The sequence below is a fragment of the Epinephelus fuscoguttatus genome, linkage group LG19 (genome assembly GCF_011397635.1).
Source record: "Epinephelus fuscoguttatus linkage group LG19, E.fuscoguttatus.final_Chr_v1".
NCBI classification, from domain to species: Eukaryota; Metazoa; Chordata; class Actinopteri; order Perciformes; family Serranidae; genus Epinephelus; species Epinephelus fuscoguttatus.
Window position 1 is genome coordinate 2,049,443 of NC_064770.1, and position 22,775 is coordinate 2,072,217.

Consider the following 22,775-nt stretch of genomic DNA (forward strand, 5'->3'; position numbering starts at 1 on the left):
TATTTGCAATATTAAATGATGAAATACATAGATTTCAAAAGTTATAGCAAAGAAACACTCCACCATGCATGAAATGAATGCAGATCTTTTTGGACCCATGTTGTGCATTAGAAGGGGTTTGCATTGTTTGCGCATTGGTTAGAGGCCATGTCTTTGTTGTGTTTCTCTGCTGATGCTTTTATTTAATAATCTGTACTAATATAGCCTGTTTTTCCCCAAAGATGGAAAACTATTTTACAAAAAGAAAGGAAATTCCATTGAGGTGGTGTGTGGGTCAGAGAAGGCTGCAGAAATCTTTAAAGATTTCCATGAAAACAGCACTGGGGCGCACTGTGGCCAAAAGAAAACGCGTGATGCCATCAGCAAACGCTTTTACTGGCCTGGCATGTCAGAAGATATTGACACATGGGCAAGTATCTAAGGTGGCCCATGAAGCCCTTAATTACACTTAAATAAATGTACTTCAATTCTGTCAATATTTTAATTGAATGTATTTATTTATTTGGGATGGACAGTGCATGTTAATGAACATTTCAGTACTTTGTATAGGAAGGTAAACACACCAGATTATAGCCAAGGCTAATTTCTATCTGTTGTCCCTGTGCCTAATGTATGTGTTCTTTCATTTTAAATCTATAATAACAATATAACAATAATCTGCCTTTAATAGTGCTCACAGTTTAGACAAATTGTAAAGACAAGAAACCCTCTCGTTGTTCAAATTTATTTCTCTGACAATGCTTTAGTTAATCTATTAATCTTAATCACAGTATTTTCACCTTTATCCCATCTTATTATTCAGGTGGCGCAGTGTATGGAATGCCAGGCCAGTGGAATTCAAATCAAGGAGGAGAAATCATACACTCCAATCACTGTAAAATATCCATATTTTTTCAAAATTTATTCAACTTGTGTGTTAGGTTGTGTGTTCTCATATATTTGTGTTCTGTGCTTTTATTTTGAAGCTGTTTGTTCAGTGGAGGTCACGTGAGCCACTTACGCCAATGAAAGTTAAGAACGCATTCTTGTGTTGTTGTTGTGAACTGCCTCTTCCGCCTTGTGTGTAACAGACTGTGGCTGATATGAAGAGATGTGAATAAAAGAACGAAAGAAGAGATGGTGTTGATTTTTCCCTCCTAAAATGACAGAAGAAGCAGAAAACGTAACATTGTGCCTGTATTGGTTTTTTCTCTGTGTTGTCCGTCTTGCTTGCTTGTACCTCTATGTCTTTCTTACTTGTCCCAGCAGATGTTCCCTTATCTTATCCTCATCTATGTCTTAATTTCTGTAAAAGTATTTTTGCTACACCTGCCTTGTCTGTAATATCTGACAATCATGACATACCTCTAATTAAATTCCTTCTTACTCTTTTGTGCAGATAGTAAAGTAAAAATTATTTGTCTTCTAGGTTACTCACCCTTTCGAGCTCATAGGCATGGATTTGATAGGGAAACTGACAAAAACGAAAGAGGGAAACAGCTACATTTGTGTCATGATTGACTATCTGACCAAATGGCCACAAGCCTATGCACTAAAAAGCAAAAGGGCTGAAGAGGTGACTGACTGCATCCTCAATTTCTTCTATCAGTTTGAGGCTCCAAAGAGGATCCTCACTGACCAGGGGAAGGAATTTGTGAATGCAGTACGATGAAATTACTCATTATGTAGCCAAAAGCTATATTTTGTGAAGCAGACTGAAATTCCAACACTGGAATGAAAATTCAATGTATGCAATTTCTTGACTATCTCTTTCACAATTACAGATTAACACCAACATCTGCAAAATCCTTGGGATAAAGAGAAGTCTGTGTGCGCCTTATCATCCCCAGACAAATGGTCTGGTCAAAAAAATGAACGGCACCATACAGAGGTGAGTAAAATGCAGTTGCATATTTGGTATATTTTTTGTATAGGACTTGCATTCAATGTTTTTCTATCTATTGACGCATCTCATATTAATTTGTGAATATTTTGTTAACAATCATTTGACGGTCATCACAAAGTGACATTCAAGAAATACATACATGTACAGACACCCTAATTGCAATAGTTTTGTTAATATTTTTAAGCACTTGTAAAAATACAATTCCTTTTCCTATTGCATTTCAGAGCACTGAGAAAACTTGTTGGGGAGAGGCCAGACACTTGGGACCAGCATCTGAATGCTGTCATGTTTGGTCTATGGACAACGACGCAGCTGACCACCAAATTCTCTCCATTTTATCTGATGTTTGGCAGGGAGGCCCGCTACCCATCCCAGGTCCCTGAGGAGTTTATGGTATTTTGTGCTGTTACAGTGGCTTTAACTTAGATGTTTCACAATTTGTAGTATGTTGTAATGTTTATAAAACTCTTTTTTTGAAAAGGTTGACAGCAGTGTGGAAGCTATTGTGGAGAATGACAGCCCTACTGATGATGTCCTTCGACTCAGTGATGCTCTGCAGGTTGCTTGAGATAACATTTCCAAGGGAAACCAAAAGAACAGAAAGAGCAAATTAATTAATTCCGATCTAAAAGTGGGTGACAAAGTGTGGAGGCTTAATGTGAGGAGCCAGCAGCGAAAAGGAGGAAAGCTAGAGCCTGACTACTTGGGGCCTTTCACAATTACATCACTACAGGACAAGAGTGCTGATCTACAGAATGAGGAAGGACGTGTTTTCCCCAAAATCAACATTGACCACCTCAAAAAACACGTGGAGCAAAAGCCACAAATCCCACACAAAATACTCAACTCCTCCGCTTCCTCAGCTTCCACCACTTCCACCACAGTGAACAATTCCACCCCTGCAGCCAACTCTACATCCATGTCCATCCCTGGTGCCACCTCTGCCCCAGTGTCCACCACCTCTGCCTCCTCATCCTCGTCTGTATCAGCTGCCACCTCTACGCCGCTCTCCACCACTGCTGCGACCTCTGCACCGGTCTCCACTACTGCTGCGACCTCTGTGCTGGTCTCCACCACTGCTGCGACCTCTGTGCCAGTCTCCACTACTGCTGCGACCTCTGCACTGGTCTCCAATACTGCTGCGACCCCTGCGCCGGTCTCCATCACAGCTGGTACCTCTGTGCCAGTCCCCACCACTGCTGCGACCTCTGCACCAGTCTCCACCCCTGCTGCCAACTCTGCCTCCTCATCCTCATCTGCATCAGCTGCCACCTCTGCGCAAGTGTCCACCACTACTGCCACCTCTGCCTCCTCATCCTCGTCTCCATCAGCTGCCACTAATAAATGTAAGTTTGAAGTAAGAAAATGACGAAGTCTACAGGACAGTAAAGGTGGGAAGCTCAAATATCACACACTGATTACAAGTGCATTTGAGGCATAGATAGATGCAGTCTCCTAGGACAATTTTTTTCAAGCTGAAAAAAACCCTTTCACAGGCACTGTGCTGTTCACATTTATTATGTTTAAGTATCTTCCCACCTTCCCCTTTTATCTTTTTTGATATGTAGTTTGCTTCTTGGAATCCCTCTATGAACCTATGCTTCTGTATACTTGATCAAATAAGATGTGAATTTTCACAAAGGCAGTTGTTTTATCTTAATTACAAAAACAGCTCTAGATACAAAATCAAATCAAATCAAATCAAATCAATCTTTATTGTCATTTTGCTTGTACCAGAGTACAGAAAACAAAAGGGCGTTTCTCCAGGATCATACATACAGTACATACATACAGCAACTCACTTCAACACACTAGATCAAATCAGCAGAGTCTGAGTAGAGATAAAACTGGATAAAAACTGAATAAAATCAGTGACATCTGGGTAGCGGTAAAACACTATTTGAATAAATACACAATCAATAAATAAGACAGAATAAATATGTAATATTAAGTGCGAATTGGTGTGCAGTCATGTTCAGCCATAGTTCAGCAGTTCAATTAGGACACGGGGAAGTTTAGCAGCCGGACAGCTTGTGGCAGGAAGCTGTTCAGCAGCCTGCTGATGGAGCACTTTATGCTGCAGTTGCGTTTCAGGGTGGGCAGCAGCTGGAAGAGGGTGTTTAGAGGGTGGGAAGAGTCTCTAACAATGTTGAGGGCCCTATTCCTGCAGTGCTTCAAGAATATCTCCCATACTGAGGGGAGTTAGGCTCCAATCACCCTCTCTGCAGATCTTACCACCCTCTGCGGGGCTTTTTTGTCCGCCTCACTGCAGCCTGAAAACCATGTGGAGATGCCATAGTTCAGCACGCTCTCCACTGCACCTCTGTAAAATGAGGTGAGGATATTGGTAGTGAGTGAGGCCTGTTTGAGTTTCCTCAGAAAATAGAGTCTCTTTTGGTCTCTTTTTGCCAGTGAGCTGGTGTTTTCAGACCAACAAAGGTCGCTGATAATCTGGTCTCCCAGGAACTTGATGTTTTCCACCCTCTCTACTGCCTGGTTGCTGACGCAGAGAGCTGTGTGCTCAGGTCGTGACCTTCTGAAGTCGATTATCATCTCCTTGTTTTTGTCCAGATCTTGGTTTTGGTCTTAGTTTTTGTCCAGCAGATCTTGCTGAGCAGAGAGCAGCCTTGTCTCCTCCTCCGTATGCATCATCTCGGGCCTTTAGTAGCATGCGTACTTCAGCAGTCATCCAGGGTTTTTGGTTGTTCCGTGCTGTAAAGGTTTTAATCACAGTCACATCCTCTGTGCACTTGGCAATGTACTGTAGCTGGTCACAGTTAATGAGAAATGTAAATATTGTATTTCACCACCTGTGATGTACAGTGGAGGAAAAAAGTTTTCGGACACCCCATGCATTTGTGAAATATTGCATTAAGAATCACTCTTAGGTCTTCAAGTGCAATTTCTTTTAGTACAGTCACAGCCAAAATACTAAATAAATCCTAAAAAAGCCATTAAAAACTTAAAATTGATTGGTTCCATAAAAATACATAAGAAATTTTGAGTATTGGGTCATTTTGGTACCAGTGATGAAGGTTGTTCTTTTTATTAAAAGACACAATTTTTGTTGCCAAGATTCGTGTCTACATAAAGCCAGCACATCTGAAAGTTCTTCAGACACAAAAATGGCTAAAACAAGGAACCTAACGCAGGAAACACGCCTGAAGATAAAGATTCTCAGCCAGGAAGGGTACAGCTGCTGCCAGATAGCCAGGAAGTGCAGATGCAGTCCTTCAGCAGTTGGATACACTCTGCAGAAATACAGACGAACCAACAGCTTGGAAGACAAACCAAGATCTGGGCGTCCAAGGGTTTCTTCAGCAAGAAATGATCGCATCCTGATCCGCATGTGCAGGCAAAACCGCCGAATGACATCACAGGAGCTTCAGCAGTAGTGGTCAAACCAAACTGGTGTCCAGTGTTCCATCCGCACTGTACGTGGCCGACTTTTAGATCATGGCTTAAGGTCCTACAAGGCTATCAAGAAGCCCCTGATCAATGAGAGACAGAGGTTAGCCCGGCGTCGTTGGGCCCAGGCACACAAGAACTGGACAGCCAGGAATTGGAAGAAGATTTTGTGGTCAGATGAGTCCAGTTTCCAGCTTTATCTTCCTCCTACTAATGTGAGGGTACGCAGAAGGCCAGGCGAAGCATTATCTCAAGCATGTACAGTACCTACTGTCAAGCATGGTGGAGGCAGTATCATGGTTTGGGGATGCATGAGTGCTGCTGGTGTTGGTCATCTCACTGTCTGTGATGGCACATTGAACTCTACCAAATAGTGTACCATTCTCGAAACCCACATGCTCTCTTCTGCGCGTGCACTGTTCGGTCGAGGTAAAAACTGGATGTTTCAACAAGATAATGCCCCTTGCCACACATCCAAGGCCAGTAGAACTTGGCTGCAGGAGCACAGTATCCAGGTCTTAGAGTGGCCAGCTCAATCCCCGGACATGAGCCCCATTGAAAATCTGTGGTGGATTATCAAAAGGTCTGTTTCAAAGCATAAACCAAAGAATTTAGAAGAATTACAAGCAGTAATTCAAGAAGAATGGGACAAGATTACCCCTCAACAGTGTGAAAGGCTCGTGGGGAACATGCCAGCCAGGACTAGAGCTCTACTACGTGCCAGTGGCAGGACTACTAAATATTAATTTGATGATGTGATGGTTTATTTATTTTTTGTTCAGTTTTGAACACATTCTCTGTTATTTGTTGACTTTGATACTGACAATGTTGAGAACTGACATATTGAAACTGTCAAGAATTTAGTTTTGTTAGTTTTTCTTGTAAGCAATAAACAAAAAAATATAATTTGTATTTGTTTGTATCTGTCTAATGCAGCCACACCTTTTGAAACACAAAAAAGATTTTTCCACAAATATTTCATGATAATATTTGAGATTGTGTAAAATTTTAAGGGTGTCCGAAAACTTTTTTCCACCACTGTATGTATAATGAATCATTCATAGTATTCTGCTCTGCACATTAAATAAATTTAAAATCTATTGCTTATGCTTATTATATTCATTTTCACAGATGTGACAGATGCGTGGGCAGGAAGGGCTCTTTACATTCTTCTGGCTAAAGTTGGACTGTACAAAGTGTTCTTCGCAGACATTGCAAGAACAGCTCCAAATAAAGAGTAAGAGAGTGAGGTAAAGTTCATTTTATTTTTCAGATTGAATATAGAGTAACTCAAACCTGGTCATATTCTGGTATGTCATGTCATCGCAGATAATCAATGCTTACTTGGAGCTGCTGGTGAGACAACACAATGAGCAATCCACAGATAAGGTGACACCTTATCGACACCTTTGCCCTTACCGACATATGGAAGGGTAAAGACACACTGCATAAAGTAGGTGTACTTAGTATTTTTTCCTATTAACGAGTTGTAACTCATGGACAAATCGAATGAATAAATGTCAGTATTGTTGTAAACCTGGCAAAGACTTTACAGTTTGTGTGAATGTATGTAGGTTTTGAATCTTGGACTATGCTCCATAACTTACATATCACTTTTCCATGTGAATGTATTCCCATCAGTGTTGTAACTACTTTTATTGGGTAAAAAGTAGTGTAACGCGTTACTACTGAAAATATGGTAATGGAACGTAGTTGCTTTGTCAGTTGGGCACAACATTACTTTTCCCGGGGACAGATTTGACGGTGACACTGCCTGTCTGCCTCAGCTGCGCACTAGGCAGGAACTGTGACAGTTGCCATGTCAACAGTACAGACAGGAGTGCCAAAATAAAGAATCGTATGAGGAATATGGAAGATAAACACGCCTCTTCGGATTATTTTAACGGTTTGTCAACCGAAGACAGGTTAGCTTATTGTAATAAGCTAACAATTAGCAACAGAGTGAGGTTCCCTGACCCGTAATTACTGTCGGGTCAGTGGGTCACCGACCCAACGAAATGGCCTAAGCTACAGTGGCCGGACATTTTTTTTATGTCTTGTGGAGAAACCCAGCGTTTATACGCATGAAAACTCTTGATGTGTATAATTTTGTACTTTGCGGTCATGTCCAAGATATTGAATACCGGGATTTATCTGATGGTTTTTGTGCTCTACGGACCGAAGTACTGCCGAGCCAGCGACAAGGACACAAAACAGTAACGTTAACTAATGTACAAGACCTGGGCGATTCTGAACAAGACGACCAACTATATACTGACAGCGAACTGCACTTGTATGGCTGGGTAAGTGTTGTTTAATGTAACGTTAACCTCGCTAGTCAGACCTCAGACATGGGCAACATACGACCCCGGAACCTCAAACGAAATCAAAACGACAACCAAAACATCAATAAAATGCAGCATTGTGTTCACAGAAAACAGAACAATCATAACCTGCCTACCTTCCTGGCGCTGTGTGAACGGCAGCCTGTTGCAGCAGCTCCTATTTTGTGTATTTTAAATTGCTGCTGTAACATTGAAATTTCCCCCCGAGGGGTTAATAAAGTACCTACCATACCATACCAGAAGAGAAAATGAATTAATTTATTCGTGCAGGTCTGTAGCTTACTTCAAAGTATGAGTCTATTACACAAACACAGTCTCACAGTTACACACGTAATAACAGAACAGAAAATGATTTATTCATGAATATGACGCTATTTGTTCAAAGATAGTGTCTGTAAATATTAATATTTTCCTCATTCAGTGATGCAGCAGGTCTGGCAAATAGGCTATTAGTAGTAGTAATCTGTCATGTAACAAATTCATGTAGCCTAGTTAACACAAATTAACTCTCACTCTTTAATCTTTATTTTATCACCAAAGTGGTAAATACCAGTGGGAAACTCGGATTTTTTCACAATTAGGAAATGAGATGGGGTTCTACCCAAAGTCAAGCACCATAAAAGTAACGTAAAAGTAACGAGTAACGTAAAAAGTTACTTTTCACAGAGGGTAACTAAGTAAAGTAAGGGATTACTTTTTTTAAAGAAGTAACGAGTTACGAGCAAACACTACTTTTTAAAAGTAACTTCCCCAACACTGATTCCCATATCTCCTTTCACTGTCTGTGGTGTTGCTTTTGTTGCTCTTTCAAGATTATAATGTTACAGATTATTTAAAATGGCCCTGTCATTCACTTAGTGGTGTCTTTTTGTTTATTTTAGCTTGATCCAACGGTGTACAAATACATAATTGGGATTGTAAATCAAGGCGGTCACTGGATGTTGGTGGTGAATTAAATATGGTGATGGTTATTCTAAATTGTCTATTTGGCATTTATCTGTAACTCTAGCCTTTATATGCCTCAGTGTGTTAACAAATATTGCCAACATAAAGAGAAAAAGGATAAAAAACACATGAATGTGACCTTGATTTATGAGTGTGACTTAGATTAACATGCAGGTTTTTTCCCTTATTGACAAATAGGTTATGAAACCATCAGAGAAGACCTGCCTGTTCCTTGACCCTCTTGGGGAAAGTGCAACAAAAATGAAGCATTGTCAAGTAATGACAAGGTAAATTTACACAAGTTTTTAAAATTATTCTTTATCATTTACATAACCTGAAGTACTTCATATCTAATATTTAGAGCCTTCATGAAATGGAGGGGGCTCAATATCCGGAAATGGCCTTGCACTACTCTCCCTCACCCTCTGCAACAAGACACAACATCATGTGGAGTGTTTGCACTGAACGTCTGCACATACATTTTTTGTTGAAATACCACTGCAAAACTATAACTTTTTCTGACCATTACTATGAGTTGTACACTTTTAATGTTATTGCATGTCTTTTAGTTTGTCTGACAATTCAGAGACCATGTCCGTCAAACAGTGGCGGCTGCTGGTCTTGCACACAGGGGAAGCTCACTTTAAGTTTACATTGTAGTAGCTGTCATATTGTGGCGAGGCAGTAACTTATAAAAGGAGCATTTAATTGAAGCTGTTTTTCAACCACACTCATGCCACAGAACCACAGCAAAACACACCTCAAAGATTTTCAGATGGGTGAAAAGACCTGTTACTTTTCCCCACCCTTTGCACCAAATCAATCTGAGGTGTTGATCTGCCCTGCTGTTTAACTCTAAGTTTCTCCTCGTAAGGAAGACTATCAAACGGCTTCACCAAAATCCCGTCAACAATATTCAAATTGTCTGCTATTATGTGCAGCTTGCTCGCTTGCTCACTAGCTGGGGCTGCTGCGCGAGGCTAGTGTGACCGCCTGTGAGTGCTTTGGGACGGTGGAGGGGCTGACAGCAGCACCCACTGCTCGTTGGGGACAGTAACTAGCCTGGTTCCAGACCATAGACCCTGCCCGCTCAACTGAGTAGGCTTGCATCTCTGGTCTGGCATACTTCAATGAATTTGCTATTTATCTTGTCCAAACGCTGGACGGACCAATGAATGCCGGGGGTCTAGCGATTAGCCAATCAGCACCACGCTGATGTCAAGCTGTATGCTGGTGGGTAACTGGTAAGGATAGCAACAATGGCAACCGCTACAGATCCTACAGACCACATTAACGATGCTATCGAGGTATTTCGCCACTACTACTAAAAGTAACTTTTATTATGATGAATATAAAATTTTATTCTTTGACAATAAAAGAAGGCTAGTAGGAGATTATCTAATATTATATCTAACTTTATCTTTTGGACAATTTGCAGATATGCTGTGATGTATGTCAGTGGTGGTACCACCAGGGATGTGCCAAATGGTCCTCTACCAACACCAACTACACCTGCGCATCCTGCAAGTAAAAGTGAATGACTTGGCATTGCCTATTTAATATTATGTTATCTTTTTTGTATCTGACGTAATTTGTTGAGGAAGTGTGCAATTTCGATAGTTCGTCTTTTATTTTTGTTTTTGGGAATATGAATATATATTGCCTCTTTTTGTATCAGAGATAATTAATAAGAGGAGGTGTATAATTACAATCTAATTTCTTGTTTTTGTGAGTATTTATATACTGTATAGTTTGTGTTGTACTGAAAGATACACACATTTTATTTTGTTTTATTTTTTTTACTCAGATATGGACCTATGTGTCTGAAAATAAATGTTATTATTATTGTACTCTGTATGTTGTATAAGTTCAGTACAGTAATTTCTTCCATCCAGATATCATTACACATATCTTTTGGCTTATCCTGAGTAGCATCATCCAAAGTATTGACACGGAACAAATAACTGTACTTGCATCTGGTGACTTCTAGTATGAATCCAGAAAATGCTGTGTGTTATAGGGTGTTAGAGAACTGTAACTCAGGAATACAAGAGGTGGCATTGACCAAATTAACTGTGCCTGCATCTGGTGACTTATAGTATTAATCCATAAAATGCTGTGAATGTCACCCCTTGTATTCCTGAGTTACAGGGGGCAGTCACATTTTGGCAGGGGTCTACTGAAATGTGACTGCAGGCACAGTTAATTTGGTCAATTTCACCCCTTGTATTCTGCCTCTTATGTGTTTATGTACCATCTTAAATCCTTGTTAATGTAATGTTTCATTGTTTATCTATCAGTTTTTTTCGCTCTCTTTCCATAATGTTACCGTTTGCATATCTGCCAACTGTGTTTTCGTTTTTTTTTTTATAACACTTCCGGTGTTCCGAGGGCAACCCCTGTATTTGACGTCACAACGCTATGAACTGTGGGTAATTTCCTTTCCGTAAGTCCGCATTGATGCTGACCTACGGTAAGGGGGCATAAAGGGCTCACTCACTGACTCACTGACTTGACGATTTGACAATGGGACAGCCCTCACACACTCATGCACTTAACATGAACGCGCCTCTAAGTCAGTGAGTCTGTAAGGGATCGGATTGGAATTGGGCCACAGTCTCTTCACTTACAGAACCTAAACAGACCAACACTGCCCCCTAGCAAACCTAATAAGTATTGATGCGCGCTCCCGACGGTGGCAGTCGATTTTCGGCATGCAGTCTCTTTTCAGCACTATACCGATCATGCTGACTTTTAAAAACACTGAGCTGCCAGGCAGAGTTTTTCTGGGGAGCATGGCATATCAAGTGAAGGAGTATGTTAGACCTCCTCTGCGCTGCTATAATTGTCAAAGATATAGGCATATAGCGGATTCTTGTCGGGGTAAGAAAAGGTGTGCAAAGTGCGGGGGCGATCATGGAATAAAAGAATGCAAGGCAGATGCCCCAAGATGCCCAAACTGTGGGGGGGATCATGTGTATCGTGGATGTGAGCACACTATTAAGGCCACACAGGTGCAGGTTGTGAGGGAGCGAGATAAAATATCAGACGCTCATGCAGTTCAGAAAGTGACGAGAGAATGCGGGGAAGAGGGGGGGGCAGAGTAAAGCTGGGGAACAAAAAAGATGTGCCAAACATTCCTCCTCCAGGTATGCTGATTATGAGCAAGGAGTCATTTCTCTCATTTATGGTTGATGTACTGGTAGCTGCTAAGCGCATTTTTGCGTCCAAAACGGCAAATAGGTCAGACTTCATCAGAGAAGTGGTAGGGGCAGCAGAAAGGTTCCTTGGGACAAAACAGGTGCCAGAGAAGTTACACCAACACATGTCGGAGGTTCAACATAGAACAGAGAGGCAGAGGAAGGACAGTGAGGAAGAGGAGGATGCAAACATAGCAGATGATGTGGGGGATTATTAGCACCATAATGTTCTGTGTCCTTCAATGGAACACCCGGAGTTTAATGAAGAATGGTCAGGAATTAAAAAAGTTTGTTGATGAGCTTGAGAATAAGCCAGAGCTGATATGTATTCAGGAGACATGGTTGAGGCCCAGCTTGGATTTTGTTATCCCAGGGTATGAGTGTTTGAGATTGGATAGGGCAGAAATAATAGGTAGGGAGATAGAGGGGGTGGATAAATCTCATGGGGGCTGTGCAACTTCTGTGAAAAATGGACTGCAGTACAGGAGAGTGGATATAAGTGCTAAACTTGAGTGTATAGCTGTGGAGGTTTGGTATAGCAATAAGTATAGTAATAATATTAATAGTGATAATAATTGGGATGATAATAGTGATAACTATAATGGAAGTAGGAATAATAGTAGTGAAAATAAAGAGTGTAACTGTGATAAATTTCTATAACCCATGTAATAGGTTGGTATTGGCAGACTTTGATGAGATAATGGAAAAGGTGAAGCCCTGTCATTTGGGCAGGAGACTTTAATGCACACAATCCATTATGGGGCAGTGAACAAAGAGACAGTAATGGGGTAGTAGTAGAGGATTTCCTGGACAAGTATGGACTAATAATATTAAATGATGGAAGGCCAACTCGATATGATATTGCAAGAAACACATCTAGTCACTTAGACTTGTCAGTAGCTTCTCCCAGTTTAGCAAGAATAGGAGAGTGGGATGTAATGAACACATACACGCTGGGCAGTGACCATTATCCAATCATGTGTAGGTTTGGGAGAGAATTGTGGAAGGAGGAGGAAGAGAGGGTACCTAGATATAACTTCTCTTGGGCCAAGTGGGATGAGTTTCAGGAAAGGGCAAAAAGCTTAGTAGGAGAGGTTGACAGTGAGGGCTCTGTGGACAGTTGGAATTGCTCAGTTAGTTCTATGATTCACAATGCAGCTCATGGCAACATCCCTGAGAAGCAAGAGCCTAAAGCCCGAAAGCGTGTACCCTGGTGGAACAAAAAATGTGATGAAGCAGTAAGAAAAAGGAACAAAGCATACAGGAAATTAAGAAAGTATCCAATGTCAGATAATGTAATTGAGTACAAGCGGTTAAGGGCCTTAGCAAGGAAAGTTGTAAAAGAAGAAAAGAGAAGTAGCTGGAGGAAATATTGTGATACAGTAGGCCCAGAGACACCAGTAGGGCAGCTATGGTCAGCTGTGCACAAAATGTCAGGGGCTTATAGGAAGAGAGCTATCCCAGTGTTACAGAAGGGTGAGGTGGAGGCAGTGTCTAATAAAGAAAAGGCAGACATGTTTGTAGACAGTTTTCAGGAGGTGCACAGTTCAGAGAGCTTGGTGGATGAGAGGTGTAGGAGGAGGGCGGAGGTGATGTCAGCCAATCAGTGGAAGCTGGAAAGGAGTATAGAAAATGAGGAGCCAATTAATTTATTCTTCTCTATGAAGGAATTGAGGGATGCTATTATGGCAGGGGCAAACACCACCCCAGGGCAAACACCACCCCAGAGCTGTTTAAACATCTGGATGACATAGTGTTGGAGGAGATCCTTGCTTTGTTAAACACAGTGTGGGAGGAGGGGTGCTTGCCGAAGGAATGGAAGCATGCAGTAGTGGTTCCGATCTTGAAGCCAAGCAAGAAGGCGTCTGACCCTGGCTCATATCGGCCTATAGCACTTACAGTAGTGCTCTGTAAAATAATGGAGAGGATGGTCACCAATAGGCTAGTGTATGTACTGGAAACAAGAGGGCTCTTTGTTAATGTCCAGAATGGGTTCAGAAATGGACAGTCCACAATGGAGTCAGTTACACTGCTGGACCAAGATATTAAAAAGGCGTTTAATAATAAAGAGGTGGTGGTGGGTGTTTTCCTGGATATTGAGAAAGCTTATGACTGTCTGTGGAAAGAGGGATTACTGATTAAAATTTATGACCTAGGAATTAGGGGACGAATGTTTAACTGGATCCAAGATTTTTTGAGGAAAAGAACTATACAAGTCCAGGTAGGTGGGGGTCAGCTCTAAGGTAGTAGAAATAGAGAACGGTTCACCACAGGGAAGTGTAATATCACCAGTGTTGTTTAACATAATGATAAATGACATTTTTGATAATATAGGAAGAGGATTTGGGCTGTTCTTGTTTGCTGATGATGGGGCCATTTGGAAAAGAGGACAAAATGTGGAATTTATTTTGAAACAGGTTCAAAAGGCACTACAGACTGTAGAGGAATGGGGGAATACATGGGGTTTTAGGATTTCAGTGCCCAAAACAAAGTATGTGATTTTTGGTTTTAAAAGAAAGTTACCAAGTTTAGGGCTGAATTTATATGGGCTACAACTGAAAAAGGTGAAGGTTTTTAAATTTTTGGGTGTTTGGTTTGAGGAGCGCATGTCATGGGCTGTGCACATAGGTAAAACAGTGGAGAAATGTGAAAAAATCATTAACATCTTAAGAAGCCTGGCTGGGTGTGAGTGGGGAGCAGTCAGGGAAACATTGCAACTAATTTACCAGGCCATGATTAGATCGGCTCTTGATTATGGGTGCTATGTGTACGGTGCTGCCTCAAAAACTGTGCTGGCTAGGTTGGACGTCATACAGGCAAAGGCCCTGAGACTCTGCTGTGGAGCCATTAGAACCTCCCCAATCCCTGCACTAGTTGTTGAAATGGGAGAAATGCCCCTATGGTTAAGGCGCATTAAGTTAGGATTACAGTACTGGATAAAAATTAGTAGGAGTGCCCAAACCTTCCCAGCTAGGTGTCTGTTACAAGAGGTGGAAGGAGGTAACAGGCATGAGCCATATATTGCCAGAATAAATCAGTGGGCAAGGAAACTGGGCATGGAACAGGGTGGCATGGAACAAACAAGCTGGTTTTCAATACCACTGTGGGTAATGCAGGAATTAAACATCAAGCTGTGCTTTCTTCTAGACAAGAAAGAGGTGAACAAAATACACAAATATCTCAATTCAGTCAGGGAGGAGAAGCTGATAATATACACAGATGGTTCTAAGGATCCAGAGAGTGGGAAAGCAGGATTTGGGGTGTACATAGATCAGTTAAAACTCAAGTTTGATCATCGTATCTCAGATGGAAGTTCTATTTTTACTGCAGAAATACTGGCAGTTCTCTGGGCTCTGAGGTGGACTGAGGAAGAAAGACCAAAATCAGTTCTGATTTGCTCGGACTCAGCAGCAGCTCTAATGGCTATAAGAGGAGGAAAATCAAAAGCTTGGCCGAATCGAATATTGTCTGTATTTTTTCAAGTAGAAAAGAATGGGTGTGAAGTCATGTTTTGTTGGGTTCCTGGACATGCCGGAGTTGAGGGAAATGAAATAGCCAATTCCATAGCAAAGGCAACCCTGCAGAAAAAAGTAGTAGACTTCAATATATCTCCAGGAAGAGTGGAACTGAGAGGGAAAATCAAAGAGGGTGTGGAAAAAGAAAGACAGGAACTGTGGGAAAAGGAGACTAAAGGAAGGTATTACTTTTCTGTACAGCCTTTGGTTAGGAAAATTAGTTATATTTCTGCGACTTGAAGTGAATCTGTTAAAATCTGCAGACTGAGGCTTGGGCATTGTGGACTAAATCACTATATGCATATTATGGGGAAGCATCCTGATGGATTATGTAAATGTGGGCGGTCAGAAACAAAAACATGTAATTATGGAATGTCAGATGTATAGAACAGAGAGGAGGTCTTTCTTTTTTTTTTTTTTTTTAAACAATATTTTTATTGAGAGCAAGGTATATGTAGACAGTTATACAAAAAGATAATATTTTTTGATTTTTCACAGAACACATAAAAATAAGAGGAGGTCTTTCTATAAGAAGCTGGCAGATCTGGGTGTGGAGACATTTTCTATTAAAGTTATTTTTGGCCAAGGTGAGAACCATCAGATGATAATAAAAGCAGCCTTACAGTTCCTGCGTGAAGCAGGGCTGTATATGAAGATTTAAATAGACTCTGTCCAGTGGAGGGCAGTGATACGCCAAGTAGCGTCAAAACTGCCGGAAATCGAGAAGATGAAGAAGAAGAAGAAAGGGGCGCACGAGACTGACATGGCTACGACAGCGGCAGCGGAACGACAGGGTGTTTCGCCAGAGGTCGGGAGACGTGGGCTGGGAACGAGTAGACCCACAGTCTATGGTTGTGAGCCGTACACTGCCCAGTCTCTTTTACCGGTAGGATTCCGAAGCCACGCTCGGGAGCAGCGACGCGAGGCAGCCGCAGCGGCGGGGGACGACCGGTTGGACCGTGGGTGTAAGGAAAATGCTCAAATTCAGCAAATACTGAAATGACGAGACTCGGAGAACCACGGAGAAAAGGTTACAGCCAACGGGATCACTTTATTGCAGAACTTGGTACACAGGTTGTAGGTAGGCCTACAACAGTACACCATTAGATACAGCAACACAGCGAAAACAGTCCTGAACAGTCACTCTTCAGATGCTTTTATAATGGGCGTCTGATCGTTCATGTACGTGTGTGTGTGTGTGTGTATGAACACACTTGGATCATATTCCCTAGGAATCTAAAGCTTTCCTGATTTCCTTTGTTTGTTCCTAAAGCTGCACTTCGTGCATCAATATTTCCTGTCTTCTTTGTCTCTCTCAGAACTGGCAAAAACAACCATTCCTATTGCCAAAATTGGCACATCTGTTACACCGGTCAGGTCACCTTAACCCAGAACGTTCTCCCTCATTTGACCTCCCAAGGCTTGATTTACGCACAAGCTACTCAAATTATCAAAACACCTTTTATGGGACCTTTTTGCTGCCAAATCTGATATTTAACCAGTTGCTTCCTAAACCTTGTGTAACTGACCTTATTTTTCACCTGTAGTATAAAATGATACATTATCTTCCTCCCCTGTCGGGAGTTATTTTCCCAGTATTCACCGGCTCATTATACATTATCCCGCTTATTACACGGCTAATTATCAGTTAAATAAATAATGTTGTCTGCCTCTGCGAAGTGCATTAAAACCGACCGGATTCGACAACTTTTGGTGAAAGTTTTGTACTCACCCAGGCTTAGTGGACTGAACCGAGGCATAAAACTCGCGTAAAATGTCATTAAGCATGACTGCCGAGTGTGTATTCAAATCCGTCTTCTTTTGTTTTTGGCAGAGAAAGTCCGTATGTATTCCTTTTCTTTAGCGGCATCCGTTAAAATCAGCCACTTCTGTTTGTTTTTTTCCCTCGGAAGTTGTTTGACAGCTGCAGTGTTGCAGGGCAGCATCCCTAGCAACGCTGGGCTACATAGCAACTGTGTGTAATGACCGTTGCTACTAGCAGCGGTCATTACACAGTAATATCAGACCGCAGAATGCCGCTACTGACCAATCAGAATACAGCATTTAACAGAGCCGTGTAATAAAAGAATTTATTACTCAGGCTGCTCTCTGGGGCAGCCTGAGCGCTCATACACACGTTTATTATCTATGAGCACTGACACCGCTAGATGACAGCGGTGTCAGTGCTCATAAACACTTGAGGGCTGACACCGCTGTCATCTAGCGGACCTCACATTCAACTGGGCTCAATATTAAAACATCGACCATGGGTCTGACGTTTAAACTATGCATGAAAACACTACGTTCTGTGACAAAACAACAGTAACATATCGGTAATTATGGCTTATAATTGTGCGCCTTTCCCTCACTTGTCATTTTCCGATGATTGTTGCGAAATGCATCCTGGGATACCTGGCTGTCTGAAGTCCACACAAGTCTGCTCCGATGCATCCCCGGTGAAATGGGTGTGGCGAGAACACATCCGGGAATTTGGGAGAGGGACCTGGCTGCAGACCTCCAACCTCCACGGGTGACAGGAAACACGTGACCTCCATGGGTGACAGGAAACACGTGACCTCCACCGTTGACAGGAACACGGAATTTGGACTGAACTTGGCTAGATGTGAACTTTGAATTGGAACGGTACTTGGGCTGTGACTGATGACGTTCACAAGTCCACAAGAACACAAGTCCACACAAGAATGCATATATAGGGTCCGTCCCAAGTCTCTTATTTTTATAGTGCTACTGCTAGCTCCTCACTTGAACCGGACGTCGTTCGAGGGCCACCATCTTCTTTTTTTTTTTTTTTTTAATTTTTTTTTTTTTTTTTTACGTAATACAAATTTATTTACAATATATACAACAACAAACAGCAGGTAGGGCACAGCATGAAACAGGGCATTTGAATGGATACACACACAATAACAGCAGCAACACCAATAAATAAACTTTTGCGAAGGATAGCACTCCTAGGATGGTGTAATCAAGCATGGATGAGACAAACTGACATGCAAACCAAAAATTGAGTAAATACATAAATAAAAAAGGAGGGAAAAAAAAAACAAAAAAAAAACAGACAGAAAAAAACAAACAAAAGAAGACATATGTAAGGACAGAACTTAGGGGGTCACTTCAAGCAATTTTAAGTTATCAATAATGTTCCAGAGTTTTTTCCCTTTCTTTCTCATAAACTTCAGCGATTTATAATACACAGTTAGCTCTCTTTTGAAGACCATCAGCAGTGGTCGTGTTTGGATGCATCTGCACTTATGGATAAAAGCTTTCCCCAAAATAAGTAAAGTGTTCAATAAGAGTTCTGAGTTCTTATCCTCCCTTAAAATTCCAAATGTGATATCTCTATTGGTGAAGTAAGAGAGAGAGGAAACTTTGGGCTCCAGCCAAACATACATTTCATTCCAAAAGGTGTTACTGAATGTGCAGGAGAAGAATAAGTGATCCGTGGTCTCTATGTGCTCATCACAGAATAGTTTTTGTTATCTATGTTAAATCTTTGACTGAGAAGATTGCTTGAGGGGTATATATCATTAAATACTTTGAAATGAAGTTCTTTGGCTTTAGGAGATAGAGGTATTTTTAAGAAGTTGGTACGCAATTTTTTTAAGGCAGATTGACAGAAAACGTGAGAGCCAAAATTCCGGCTAGACTGTGAAGGATATAAGGTGTATGTAAAGAGACCACGGATTACTTTATTTGGCAGAGTCCCACTTGATAGATCCCGTCCATCAAAAGTCAAAGAGGGGAGTTGAGCAGGGGCAGCCATATAGGGAACTGTATTTTTAACCATCTGAAGAAAAGCTGCTGGGATACTTTTAATGACTTTGTCATATTGATTACGGTTACACTGAAAATTGAACTTAAGACAGAATTCATCAAAGGGTAGGACTCTGCCAGTTTCATCTAATAGATGAGTAACTGACCATATATTCCTCTCCATCCACTCACTGAAACATAAAGATCTGTTTTTGGAAAGGATGAATCTACAGTTCCAGATGGGAACATCATGGGGTGTAAAATTATGCTTGTACAGCATCTTCCAATACAGGAGTGTCTGTGAGTGAAACAAGGACAGTTTAACTGGAAGTTTTGTCACTGAGAAATCACAGCGTAGTATAAAGTCAATTCCGCCCATCATTTTGAACACTTCTCTAGAAACAGAATACCAGAAGCTGTTATTATTTGCCAAAAAGGATCTTAACCACTTAATCTTTAACGTTCCATTAATACAGTCAAAATCAATGGCCTGCAGCCCACCATCTTCATAGTCTTTGACCAGAGTTGCTCTCCTTAAATAATGGGGTTTCCTTTTCCAAATATAATCAAAATTTATCTTGTTGATAGTTTTAATTGCTTTGTTAGATATGGAGAGAGAATAAGCTGGATAGATGCATCTTGCGAGACTTTCCATCTTAGTTATGTAAATGCGACCAAAGAGAGAGAGATCTCTATTCAGCCACCTGTCTAACCTTGATTTACATTCATGCATTTTATTCCAGATATTCAGGGATTCACTCATCTTTTTATCTTTTGAGATGTGCACACCCAGGTATTTAACATTAGACTTAATAGGGATACCATATGCTGCCACAAGGTGGCAGTCATGAATAGCTAACAGCTCACACTTTTCCAAATTCAGTTTTAGGCCAGATGCTCTAGAAAAAAAATCAATGGTCTCAATGGCCTTTGGGACCTGCTCAACATTTTTTAAAAATAAAGTTGTATCATCTGCCAGCTGACTTACTACTATATCACTATAAAAGACACTTAATTTCTCAATCTCAGAATTTTTGACCAAAATCGAGAGCATCTCTGCTGCAATTAGAAACAGCGATGGTGAGATGGGGCAGCCTTGTTTTATGCCTCTGTTGATTGTGAATCGAGGAGAGGTCCCTCCTAATAGGGAGACTGAACTGGTCGTATCGTGATAAAAACATTTAATTGTCTTCCTGAAATTCTCTCCAAAACCGCAGAGCTCTAATGATTTGAAAATAAAGGGATGCTCAACCATGTCAAATGCCTTATAGAAGTCAAGAAACAGGATGAAGCCGTCATCACTAATATAATCGTTATATTCAACTAAATCAAGGACTAGTCGAATGTTGTTATGTATTGATCTACCTTTCATGAATCCTGATTGGGTGTCACTTATTATTTGAGAGAGTCCTTCTTTGAGACGATTAGAGAAAATGTGTGTTAGTATTTTGTAATCATTATTGAGGAGTGTTATTGGTCGCCAGTTATCAAGTAATTTGAGGTCTTTGCCTGCTTTTGGAATAAGAACAATCACACCTTGTCTCATAGTTGGTGGCAATAATGATTTTTTTTATAGTTTCTTGGAGAGTTTCAAATAAAAGCGTTTTGATGTGATCCCAGAAATGTTTATAAAAATTGGTTGTGAGACCATCAGGGCCTGGGGAGCGGTCAGGGTTCAGACACTGCAATGCTTTGTCCAGTTCCTGATGTGAAATCTCTGTCTCACAGCTGTCTCTGAACCCCTTACTTATTTGTGGGATATGTCCTTTAATTTTATCAAAGAAGGTTTCTGCGGCATTCAGTGAGAAACTAGAAGAATATAAATTGTTATAGAAGGAATAGATTTCTTTAGCTATTGCCTCTGGGTCAGAGCATTCCTTATTATCAATCAGTAAAGTCCCTATATTATTTTTCACCTGACGGGTCTTTTCTAGTCTACAGAAATAAGAAGAATTTCTCTCTCCGTCCTCAATCCATTTGGCTCTAGATCTGATATAAGCCCCTTTTGCTTTATGTATATATAACTCATCCAGTTTAGTTTGTAGAGTGAGTAATTTCCCTTTATCTGTATCAGAGGTAGTGGGTTTGCTGCAACACAAACTTATTTCCCTAACCAAGTTGGCTTCTTCTCGTTGGAAGGATTGTTTTAGTTGTTTACTAAATGACCTGGAAAAGTTTCTGATTCTGAATTTTAGGAATTCCCACCTAGACGAATGAGAAGAAAAGCTAGCATCATCCGTGATTTCATTAATAATGTCTTTAACCCCTTGACAGTAGGCCTCAGAGTGTAACAAGCTAGCATTGAACTTCCAATAACCTTTGTTTCGTTTGACAGCATTAATAGGCTTCAGAGTTAAACTAATAAAACAGTGGTCAGATAAGGGAGCAGCAGAGATAAGACAGTCAGCAGTCTGTTCTAATAACCAATCGGAAATAAGCCAAAAATCTATTCTAGATCTACTGGAGCCGTCTGGTTTTAACCAGGAAAACTGCTTTAAATCAGGGTGTATAGTATGCCATGGATCAATCAGATTAAGACTATTACAAAAGTTACTTAAATGAGAGTTGTATTGATGGTTATAAAACTTCATGGGTGAACGATCTAGCCACTCATTGTACACCATATTAAAGTCACCTCCCAATATGACATTACTGGTCGGATATCTAATTTTAAACTCTTTGATAATATTGTCGATTTCAGACAAAAGCTCCTTGTTCTGATTTATGTTATTATATCCGTAGATATTACCCAGGATTAAAAAAGAGTGCTCAAGTGACATAACACATAGGATCCAGTGTCCATTAATATCTTTCTTGGAAGTAACTACTTTCCCGGGGAAGTTGTTCAACAAAATTGCAGTACCAGCGGAACGGTTAGTTCCATGGCAAAATAGTACCTTATCACCCCACTGGTTGGACCAGAGCTTTTCATCACCGTCATTGGAGTGAGTCTCTTGTAGCAGAGCACAATGTGTCCTTTTACTTTTGCAGAAAAGGAAAATTGCATTTCGTTTAATGCTATCTCTTAAACCCCTTACATTAAGTGACATAACATACAAATCTAAATTAACCGAAAACATTAACACAACAAAATAAAATTACACACACCCAAAGAAAAACTTTCTACCTGAAAACTTTGGTAAAAGTAAACAAAACAGGTCCCTAAATGCCTCTTAGTCATTATCCTCAAAATCAAATTAAATAGTTTCTTTGTGGGAGCCCCAAGTCAGCTTTTCTCCCCCATATTTCCTCTCAATATAATGCCTTAATATAGTACTGTTAGGGTGATAACTGGATCAAAACCAATAAAGTTAATAAAGTTAGGTCGCCTTTCTCAGCGCCAAGGAATAACTTAAAGTGACGTTTTAATCAAATGAAGTTATAACAAATTTCTCTCAGAAACTGAGAGAGACTGGCTCTAGGCCATAACTATTTGTCCATCTATAATTGCTATGTGGCCTCTGTAAAACGCCACCTTACCCAACGACCTGGCTTGTTTGACTTGAGGCCACAGTTGTTCTCTTGCCTGCCGATCCTCCTTGATGTAATCCTGCATGAAGCGGAGCCCTCGGTCTCTGCAGACGGAAGAGTCCTTAGTTGTTTTCCAGACCTCATCTCTGTGGCGTCTTCTGGCAAACTGCATGATGATCTGGTGGCTCCGTCCCTTCTCTCTCCTCCCGACGCGATGCACGGAGTCTACCAC

The 22,775-nt window shown here is 40.9% G+C and overlaps 1 protein-coding gene across 3 annotated transcripts in view; it reads left to right on the forward strand.

The window, feature by feature from the left end:
• Nucleotides 1-3,091: 3,091 nt before the first annotated feature.
• The window catches only part of coil (coilin p80), a 57,402-nt gene continuing 37,718 nt past the window's right edge, over nt 3,092-22,775 (forward strand). The window contains exons 1-4 of one of the 3 annotated variants that reach the window (XM_049560206.1): nt 3,092-3,231; nt 6,425-6,543; nt 6,623-7,596; nt 8,782-8,870. In XM_049560206.1, the coding sequence (XP_049416163.1) occupies nt 7,378-7,596; nt 8,782-8,870 (308 nt within the window). In that variant the 5' untranslated portion in view covers nt 3,092-3,231; nt 6,425-6,543; nt 6,623-7,377. Of the gene's footprint in view, nt 3,232-6,424; nt 7,597-8,781; nt 8,871-22,775 lie in introns of all 3 variants that reach the window. The other 2 variants (XM_049560205.1, XM_049560208.1) reach the window with 2 other exon arrangements.